Source organism: Thamnophis elegans, chromosome 2, assembly GCF_009769535.1.
Source record: "Thamnophis elegans isolate rThaEle1 chromosome 2, rThaEle1.pri, whole genome shotgun sequence".
In the NCBI taxonomy this organism is placed as follows: domain Eukaryota; kingdom Metazoa; phylum Chordata; class Lepidosauria; order Squamata; family Colubridae; genus Thamnophis; species Thamnophis elegans.
The window spans coordinates 85,972,692-85,983,866 of NC_045542.1; the positions used below are offsets into that span (position 1 = coordinate 85,972,692).

The window sequence follows — 11,175 nt, forward strand, 5'->3', positions numbered from 1 at the left end:
GGTAAGCTTAACAATAGTGCTGATATGAAGGTCAAGACCACGTTGGATTTTTTTTCAAAATAAACAAAACACTTTCTATCATGAAGTGTTTGGCTTGCTGGTAAACAAAAATTTACCAAAACTAATTTGACTACTACATACAATGTAGGCTTGACCATGATCTTGGCTCACAGACTGCTTAATAATATTCATTATTTTAAATTAAAGTTGAAGTATTGCAGACTCTTGCTCAAATTAAGATTGGTTGTGTTGCCGGAATCTGGTAATTACTTTAATTGATCACCAGATAGTTTCCTTGATCACCAATTACACCCAATTACTGATTATGTTTCAAGACGTGAAGAAATGTCCAAACTGATTATGTAATAATGTTTTCATATATAATCAATCCTAAATAGCTTTTCCCCCATTCCCAATTGTATTTTATAAAAAAAGAAGGTTATAAGCCTACAGATACAAAAGGTGATCCATAAACAATAAAGTTCTGATTTCATTTAATTAGCAAGGGAAGTATTTAGAAGGCTTAATGGAGATTGCTCTACCAAAATTGCTTCAACAGACCTGCTTTTCATTTTCTTGGTAAAAAATATGTGTAAGGGGGAGACAGCTGTACAGATTTAAAATGGACTATAAAGGTATGAGTCTCTTAGATGTATAGATAAACCTGACTGCAGCAAGGTAAATTTGTACACTGTTAGAAAAATAATTCTACAAGACCCATAAAATATTTTAAAATGTCATAGAACCTTTGAACAAGAATTCCTTCAAAAACTCTTGTGGTTAATAAATTGAGTGACATTAATAGTTTCATTTAATGTGATTAACTTTTTTATAAGCTTGCATTCAATGATCTATAAAATTAAATATCCAAACTCAAGGATAATCAAACTCCTAATACTAAAAAAGCCAAAGTATTCCACTTGTTATGTTACTACCGTTTAACCTTTGATTTGTTTATAGTGATTTACATCAACAATTTCCATTTTTTTTTAAGGACCATAATATGATCTAGGATTAGCAACATGGGTCTGTGGACAGCATGACATGCATGACTTTCTCAGAGCAATAGTGATATCTAATCATAGGAGTGAAAAAAGTAAGTAGCTCAAAACTTTCAAGATCTTGCAGGTTTTTTGGGCATTCTTATCCAAAATTTCATAAGAGACCAGTTGGAACCCCAAAACCTAGGCAGATTTAATAATCCCATTATATTTTTGTTCTTTATTACTTTTGGATGCCTATACTAGAAGCTAACTGTGTTGCCTTTGTTGATTACTCTGAATTAAATGTACCATTATTGGTCTTTCAAATAAAGCTTTCCTTTTGTATAACTCTAATTGGTAGGTGAAGCACTTCCTTCACCAGCATGGCTAGATACTCAAAGAGATGTCCATATTAAAGTAAACAAAGTAAATGTATTTGTTTGATAGATCGATTGACAGAAAGACAGACAAACAAAAATAAACTAAGTAAATGGGAATCTATACTATATCTATATCTATATCTATCCTCAGCAATACCAGTGGAGATCTTTAAGGCAGAAGAATATTGATTAATCCTCCCTGGACAGGAACTAAAGATGCATTGTCTTCAATCCAAAAAGCATTAGGGGGAAGAAAAGGATTTAACTTGTATTGTTGTTGGCAGTATCTTTCCAGTGTCTCAAGCAGATATAATTTTTTATCACTAGCTGCCTAATCATTTTGCCCATAAATCCCAGGGTTAAGCAAGATTTAGATTTGGTCGGCAGATTATATTTGTTGCTGACTGTAGCAAACATTGATATAATTCCAGTAGAGATTATTCCCAAATTTTATATTTTCAAACATATTTTTTATTCCTGGGAAAACAGATAGATGTGTATTCTATTACACTATGTAATGTTTGCACCATAATTATCATTTTAAGGGGCATTAGTAATGTTTTAAGGATTGAATTAAATATTGATTCAGTGGACAAGTTTCATCGTTGAAAGTCAGGGGTAGGTAGTTAAATGGCAGGAATGGAGGAAAAACAGACTCCATATTGTGACCAGTCATGTGATCAATCTCTGTTTATAGAATTTGAATGGAGAAAAAAAGTTTTATACCCACACCCGTAAGGATTTAATGGTATTGCTCAAATGTTAGAACGTTTTCAAGTCCAAGTTAAAGGAAAAGGCCCTCAAATCAAGAATGAGGTTTGATGACTTCATGGACACATTTATAGTTATAGTTATAGTTTGTAGTTGCAATTTACTGTTGTCAACTTCTGTGCTGGTTGGTTAGTTTTTTCCCCAACTATTACAGTTGTGGATTTTCTTGGTTATCTCTTCAGTGAAGAAACAATACAATTGTGCCCTATCTATTAGAGCTGGCTTCCTTCTTTGTAGAATAAAGGCAATATAACTTCAAAATGCAGGGATTAACTTTATAAACAATCTCAGCGAGAAAGGGACAGCCAGTCTCATGCCTGCTTCGTTTACTTACTGTGTTCATTAGGAGTTTTTTTGCAACATGGAAGTTGATGTAGTTAATTATACTGAGAATTACTGATTATTTTTGATTTTATCTTTTTTGGGGTTGTATTGTATTGTAGTACTGTAACCTGGAAGTGAGATTACATACACATTCTAGCAAATAAATAATCACGATGGAAACATTAGTAAATGTCTTTTAAAGAGTAATAAAGTAAACACTCTAAATCATGCCATTCATTAAATTGTAAAATTGTAGAAAATGCCTTATTTTATCACTATTAAAAACTAAAGCTTGTAGTGTTTAAAAAATAGTTTCAGAACTTTTAAGTTTCAAAGCTGCTTTTTACAGTGGTTTGACTTTGAAATTTAATTCAAAAACAATGGCTGCAATTCTGTGATTCACTTGAGAGCAAATAATTTCAATTGCCAACATTTTGATAATTTATACACAAAAAACTTTGCTGGAATAATTTGCTCTGATTGTAATGATTGCATTCATCTGATTGGAGAAGTGGCTTGCAGTCATACTTAAGCAGAGGTAGGGGAAAACAATACTGAAACTATTATCAACTATTATACTACTTCTTGATTATATGTTTAGTCAAAATTGCTGTCAAAGGGTTGAACATGGTTTTTCCCCTGCAAATTTTTATAACGAGACACTTTAGTACACTTGATAGATATGTGGACTTTGAAAGATCACACTTAATGTGTCACAGATTTATTGCTGTTAAAATAATATTTCAATTAGGTTTTTAGTCTTATTTTGAGAGCAGTTTGTTTGGTTTTGGCAAAAGCAAATCACTGTATAAGATTGGATTCTTGATACTTGAAGCCCTTGTGTACTGTGTGGATGTATGTAAACTGTAGAATTTGTTTTGCACAAGACAAAGTAGGTGAAATAGAGCACATACAATTTTCTTTTGTTTGATTTGGATCAAATCACACCTCTTCTTAACTCAGTTAATTTTCTGTATTTATAGTTTAAGGATACATTTATCTGCTTCATCAGACTTCTGTAACAATATTTGAAATAATCTCTGTAACACACTTTCTTGGATTCTCCAATACTAGTAAAATCTAACCAGCATTTTGTTTGTTTCAGAACTGCGTGTACAGTATCAGATCTATACATGTATGCTTTTGTTTTTTAACTGTTACGTTTTGACACTTTCCCCTTCTGGCATATGCAGAATACTGTATATACTCGAGTATAAGCCTAGTTTTTCAGCCCACTTTTTGGGCTGAAAAAAGCCGCCTCGGCTTATACTCGAGTCAGTGAAAAATTTGCCCGAAATGGAGGAGAAAAAGGGGCGGGGCCATGCCGCTGGGTGACACTCGTGAATGGCCCAGTGCCCCTGTGAGTTTCCCCTCCCTCTGTGTCAGTTTGCCGCGCAGCGCGCACCGCACCATCCCCCCTCCTCACGTTCTAATGTAATGCAGGGCTGTCTTACGATTCCCCTTCCTCCCCCTCCTGCCGCTCTGCAACGATGTCCCACCTCCTCCTTGTTATGGCAAGCAGCCACATAGCGATGTCCCACCTCCTCTGGTACAGTGATCCAATGATAGGAATCACTGTGCCGTGTGTCATAGGAGGCGGGACATCGCTCCCGCGGCTGCACGGGACATCATCATCACAGCGGGACATCAGCATCATGAGGTGAGTGAAGTATTTCATTGAATACACCACTAGTTTACTGTTTTTCTTTGAAATAAATATTCAAAAACATTATTGGTATCTATTTTTATTTTTGAAATTTACCGGTAGCTGCTGCATTTCCCACCCTAGGCTTATACTCGAGTCAATAACTTTTCCAGTTTTTTGTGGTAAAATTAGGTGCCTCGGCTTATATTCGGGTCGGCCTATACTCGAGTATATACGGTATAATAAAATGCTTTATTTTAAGAATTACACATGCCTTTAATTATTTTTTTTCTTGCAGGCCTTTGGTTTTATGACCCGGGTGGCTCTTCAGGCTGAAAAGATGAATCACCATCCTGAGTGGTTTAATGTATATAATAAGGTAATGAATTAATATTAATGAACTAGTAGTTTATCTCTTTTCATTCGTGACTACCAGGATCTAATTATATTTCTAAACCCAACCCCCATAGATTAAAAATCAGAGCATTGTTCAGTCGTATTCTGTTTGTTGGACTCTTTTTCAAATTATTTCACTTTTGTTCTCCATTTTTTTGCAATGATTGCTTGGTTCCATGTTTACTTTTCCTCATATAGCTGGGGTTTGTTCATTGAAGTAATAGGAAAAATCCACAAACCCTTGTTTGACCAGCCTTGAAAGTATAATAATTCTATATTCCAGGCAGCGGCAACTTCATTATAGCAATAGCAATAGCAGTTAGACTTATATACCGCTTCATAGGGCTTTCAGCCCTCTCTAAGCGGTTTACAGAGTCAGCATATTGCCCCCACAGTCTGGGTCCTCATTTCACCCACCTCGGAAGGATGGAAGACTGAGTCAACCTTGAGCCGGTGAGATTAGAACCGCTGAACTGCAGATAACAGTCAGCTGAAGTGGCCTGCAGTACTGCACCCTAACCACTGCGCCACCTCGGCTCTTAATGCTTTTGTCTCAATGCTTTTGTCACAGTGCAGAAAGAAACATAACACTGAAGCTCCACCCCTTTGGGGGGTTGTGTGAATTTGTGATACATGCAAGAAATGAACAGGGCTTACATTGGGACATAACACTGCTTGTGTCACTCTGCCTCTCCCTTTTCCCTTATGCTCCCTGCAAATGCTCTTTATTCCGATTGTGCCTAACTTTTGTGGACCATTCTTGACTTTTAAAATGTACACCGGGCCTCATTCCAGAAAGTAGTGAACAAGGAGCAAGAAAAAAATAATATTTTTATTTACAATCACATTAAATTAAGTTAGAATTAATATGATTATTCTCCAAAACTGTATTTAATTATTTTCCCTTCTGCCATATATACATTTTAATTTGGTAGCACATTTTTGAGATCTTTAGGAACTGATATTAGGTATTTGTGACTCCTGTTATTCAAACTTTGCAATCTGTTGGGAGCAGCTGATTTTTATTGGCTCTCCAGATTTATTAGCTCTTTTTTCCCCGTCCCCAGGAGCAGACCCTTTCAAAAGTAAAGACAAATAATAGTATTAGATATTCCTGCTTTCTGATATTGCAAATTAATTTTCCAAATTAAAAAGCCAAAAAATATTTTTGAAAACTCTAGATTTCAAAATGTATCTCCAGATTAAGTAATAAAATAAAATTTCTGAATGAGTATGCTGGTCTGCGAGGAACCAACCCCAAATGAAGATATTTCTACAGATCTTGAAATGTTCATATGGATAGACTCACAATTAGAATTTATCTGTCGGTTTATTAACAGTTCTCACTTCTTAATGAGAAATTCTTGCTTTTAAATCTCTACTTAACATGATTTTAAACAAGATGTTTTTTGGCAACATGTGCAGACAGGAGTTTTGGTAACTATTTCTATTGTAACATTGTGTGTTTATTTCTTGATACTCCTGATACAGTTTTAATTTCTAAGAATTAGACTTAATCTTTTTCTCTTCCCCCAGTAGCTCTGATGATACAAAGAAATTTAGCAAAGCAGAACATTGTGTTCTTCTAGAGATATGGGAATAATCCCTTGGAAGAAACATTAGAGTTGGTCTGCAAAATGTTGCCAGGCTTTTCATCTTTATTTTACACTGAACAGTTTCTCACTTGCAATTGGTTATAATCCAATTTTCTTGTGCTGCAAATATGTACAATTACTTTAAAAAGAAAATATAATGTCAATTGGACAGAATCCACTGTTAAAGGCAGCATTATATCTGGGACACTTTTGATCTTCTGAAGCCCAAAGAAGTAAATTGGGTCCTTGATAGTATGAATTCTGCCACTTGTGGGTTTGATCTCCTGGTTTCTTTGGATCGGAGGGGAGGGCATTAGGATATAATCAGTATCACTTTGGATTTAGACATAATGCCTCTTGCCTTGAAAGAGGCAGTAGTCTTGTCTTCTCTTAAAGAGGCCTTCTGGCTATCTTTCACTATATTCACCAAGTTTCCAACCAGTCCTTCCATGTAAAATTGGTTTTTGACAGTGATAGCAAATCAGCTACAGAGAATCCTAAATGATATAGGATTTCGGTCAGTATTCAGGACCAAAACAGCATTGGTCACCTGGCTCAGTGCTTTTTGTTGGGACACTCAGTGGCATTCAGTACCATCAGGTCTGGTACCTTTTGGGACTGTCTGCATGGATTGGGAAACTGGAAACAGTGTTATGCTAATTCCTCTCCCAAGTGGCCAGTTTCATCTGGTATCATGGGAAGGTAGCCCTTTGCAAATTCCAATGTGGAGAGTCCCAGAACTCTCTCCCACGTTATTGGATACAGAATATATACATAACCATGAGTCATTTATCAGTTTGAAGTAAGATGTCACCAATATGTTGCTGTTATGCACCAGTTATGCATTGCCAACTAAAGATGTCATAGTAATCTTTAACTGGTGCCTGGATGCTGTGACAATTGGGTAAAATAACCTTGGGTTAAATTCTACTATGGTGGACTGGTTGGTATTTATCAATAGGTACCTTGGGAAAGTTGTCTAGGCTATTCACACTCCCCATCCCCCAAACCAAGTTGGTTTGTGACCTTGGATTTCTCCTGGATTCCCAGTTCTTCCTTAAACAGTAGATGGAAGCTGTGGCCAAGGGGAATTTTCTTCTAACTTTGGCTGGCATATCAATTGCATCTCTCCCAGGAATGAGATGCATGGCAACTGTAATTTATGCTGATCACTAACTAACTGGGCTATTGTAATACATTCAACATGGCATGGTTCTGCTTTTGGAACTGACTTGGAGACTACAGCTATATCAAATCTCAGTAGCAGCCCTTTATTGAATTCTCTCCCCCTGAGAGATATCAAGCTTGATATTTTTCTGTGAATGATTTAAGATAGCCATGCTTCAATATAAGTTTGAACCCTCATTTATTTAGCACCTTTGATGTTTGATTATTGATAACTTTAATTTTTGTATTGTATATGGCCTAGTTATATCCCACCCAGGGTCCATTATGTTTGGGGCATGCTATGACTAATGAAAATAAATAAATGGACTTTTTTCCTAGAGAAACCTTTGGCAAACGTGTTTGTTGTACAACTGTCTCCAAGTTCTGTCTATATCTGAGTGCTGAGATATAAAAAAAAAATATCAGCACCATTCCAGTTTTCGAACAGCAGACAAGTGTTTTTTTAAACTAAATATACAAATGAAGATGTACTTGAGATTTTCATACTAAATCTAATCTGCAAGGAAATACATTAAATTATGAATGGTTATTAAAAATGTATTTAGTTGCAATTTTTGTTTGGGTGATGAACTTTTTATCTTTTTTCCTTCTTGTTCAAAGGTCCAGATAACACTCATTTCCCATGACTGTGGTGGTCTGACAAAGCGAGATGTCAAGCTGGCTCAATTTATTGACAAAGCTGCTGCGTCTTGTCTAACAACTGGGTGCTAAAGTAATCATAAACAAATTCTATAATTTGTTTATTTAGTCTTTTACGGTAAAAATAGTTAATCCTCAATTTCCCCCATTCTTGCAGAAGCTTTTGCATATAGATACATAGAGGTTTGATCTAAAATGCTAGAATTGCTGCATTAAAAAGTTGAGTTGTTTGTTCTATGTTATCAGTGACAATTCCTCTGTGGTGATCTGTCCTCAGTAACACTGACCATTTAGGCAGGAATTCCTCTAAAGAAGAATGATTTGGGCTGATTAGTAGGTCAGGTTTGCATCTGAGTACCCTGTCCTGTGTTTCATCTTTTAGATTCTATACACAATGACAGTGGCACAGTTCAACGTGAACATCTGAATTTTTAGTCAAGAATTAATTTGTGTGTGTGTGTGAGAGAGAGTTTCCAGTAACCCTATATTAATATGCATAGTTGCAAGGTATATAGCTGAGAGAAAATTTCCCTTGCTGTAGATATACAGATGCATTTTCCACTTGTTTAAACTTTCAGGTATTCTCTGGAATAAAATGACCACAATTGATTGTGTGACAAAAATCATGTAATGTTCTTGGAAATCTTGGTCAACATTATAAATAATTACAATGAATGTTAAAAAAAAAACACATGTTGGTGGTACTTTATATTGAGCTAAGCATGTTTGTCAGATTGATTCTATATGATTTCAACTTTTAGGCCAGATCCAAGAGGGATTCCCACTCTCCTGTTTCCTGAGGCACAGATCTGGCTCTTTCTATATAAACAAGAGTCTTGGTGCAGCGTATTGTGGTAAAAAAACAGACTCTCCCCGAATGTGTCCCTTTTCTTTCATTTATTAAATTAAATTCTTGACCATTGATCATTTATTAAATTAAATTCTTGACCATTTATCATTTATTAAATTAAATTCTTGACCATTGATCATACTGATTTGAGGACTGTGTTCCAATCTCCTTGAGGGCAGCATTGGAGGAAGATGGTCTGAGCCAATTTTGAGCCTCCTTCCAGAGACAGGAGTAGTAGAAACAAGGCTTAAGAGTAGACCAAAAGTCTGATTTACTCAACAACCTACAGGAGAAAGAGGATTAAAAAAATATATTTTTCACATTTAGCGTAGGCACACACATTTATAATTAAAACCAAACAGAAATCTTACTTATTATAGCTAAATAACAAGGAAATATCATTTCCTTGTCATGTTTAACTTTCTGCTTTTAAGCCAAAATTCAACTATTAAAGAGGCAGTTTACAGCTGAAGATTGATACTGGAAAAAGATATTTTTAACCTCTCTGATACAATGAATGCCATTTTTTCCTCCTACGTATCCATCTGGAGGAAGTCACTTGGGACATTTCTTCGAAGGAGTTACATTGCTTTTCTCAATGGCACCAGAAGAGAATATGGAAAGAAAAATGATATTGTTCAGTCTCATAACCTGTGTATTTTGCCCTACTTTGTATGAAAAATGCTATGGAAAATGCAGCACTTTTCAGTGAACCAAACCTTTTAATTCAATGTAATTATTGGGAATTATCTGAGCCGGTGTTGGTGAACTTTTTTGTCACTGAGTGCCGAAACAGGAGCACACGTGTGTGTGCCAAAAACCAGAAGAGCAGGCACCTGGTCTTCCGGTTTCTAGTGCGCATGTGTGCACAAAGACCAACTGGCTGGTGCACATGCTGGAAACCGGAAGAGAAACCAAACTCTGGCCAGGATGAAGCACTCCCCCCCCCCATCCAGCCTGCCACTGAGAACAAGCCAGCACACATTCACAAACACCAGTGCACCTTTTACTCTGGCACTGGATAGACGTTCCTCCCGCGCGGACTCAGCTTCTCGCAGCCCCACAGCCCCAGAAAAGCAGCAGCTACAGCCGCAGGGCAAGGGGCAGGAGCAAATGGCTGGCCCCTGCAGCTGTGCTCTCACTGGCGAGGCAGGCCCTCGGTGGCGTGTCCATGCATGAGGATCTGCGCTCTCCTCCGGCCCAAGATTTCCAGAAGAAAAACATAGTTGAGTCTTGAAGCAATATGTTACTATTTAATTATAGATTTAATAGAATAAATTCTCAGGCAAAATACACAGGTTCCTTGATAAAGACTGACCAGTTTTGGGCATTTCTGTTGACAAAACTAAGTATATTTTTGGTAGCAAGTCAAAAATGGAAATCAAACTGGATAATTTCAGTTAGAGTCTGAAGAGGATACAGCCTTAAAAGTAAAGTTGAAGCTCCTGATGCTACAGAATCTTCATCCAGAGATGGGCCTCACTTTTACTGGCTGAATTTGATGTTGCCCAGTTGGTGTAATCTACATCCTTACCTTGTTTAATTTTCTATATTTTAAATTGAATAAACAATTCATATTACTCTTTCTAAACTCTTGTCTCTGGTTTCTGATTCTGCTAATTCCATATGGTGCCTATTTTCCGTAATGATAAAAGTTTGTGAAAGTATTTTGATTGACATTTTAAAGTGGTCCCCAATACAAATGACACATGGTCCATGTTTTAATGGGTGCTATAAGACTGTCCATTGTTTTAGCTGAAAGACTATTTTTGGTGAAAAATCGCACCCTTCTGCACATGCTTCTCTAGAAATAAAACCTACTGTAGTTAGAACATGGATAAATTAAAAGTGTACTGGAGAATAATTCAACACACAGCCTTCTTTACAGATTTTGATGTATTCAACATAAAGGCCTTGAAAATAGATTTTAGCTAAGCATCCTTCAATAACTGAGAAGTCAGTTTGTACCCAGAAATCCTTTTCAGAATAAGGCACTGAATCCGCAAAGGTCAGACTGAAACCTATCCTTGCAGGAATGGATGAATACATTAAATATTGGTGCTTGCATACATGCTCCCCTCTCCCACTTTTAGCCCTTCAAGTGTCCAAGTCAAAACCCGAATAAAAGCTTTAGATTTATTCTTTTGAAAAGATGTGTGTTAATTTTGCACTCTTTAAAGAAATCAAGTACTTCCAATGATTTGTTTAAAGCCCTTGTCGAAGATATTTGTGTGGATTTTAAAATTTCTCAGAATTTCATTTTACATGTGGAAAAATCATGTTAATATTGAAGTTAAAATGCAGATAAACTTTCTGTAATTTCTTAATACTTTTTATTCAAATGACAAAAGCGGTTCTTTTAAAGGTAGTAATGGAAGGATGACTTCCAAGGTACATTATTCGG

At 36.2% G+C, this 11,175-nt stretch overlaps 1 protein-coding gene across 2 annotated transcripts in view; it reads left to right on the forward strand.

Moving 5' to 3' along the window:
• The window catches only part of PCBD2 (pterin-4 alpha-carbinolamine dehydratase 2), a 35,124-nt gene extending 24,768 nt beyond the window's left edge, over positions 1 to 10,356 (forward strand). The window contains exons 4-5 of one of the 2 annotated variants that reach the window (XM_032210222.1): positions 4,402 to 4,482; positions 7,883 to 10,031. In XM_032210222.1, coding sequence (XP_032066113.1) covers positions 4,402 to 4,482; positions 7,883 to 7,993 — 192 coding nt within the window. In that variant the 3' untranslated portion in view covers positions 7,994 to 10,031. Of the gene's footprint in view, positions 1 to 4,401; positions 4,483 to 7,882 lie in introns of both variants that reach the window. The other variant, XM_032210223.1, reaches the window with a different exon arrangement.
• Positions 10,357 to 11,175: the final 819 nt, after the last annotated feature.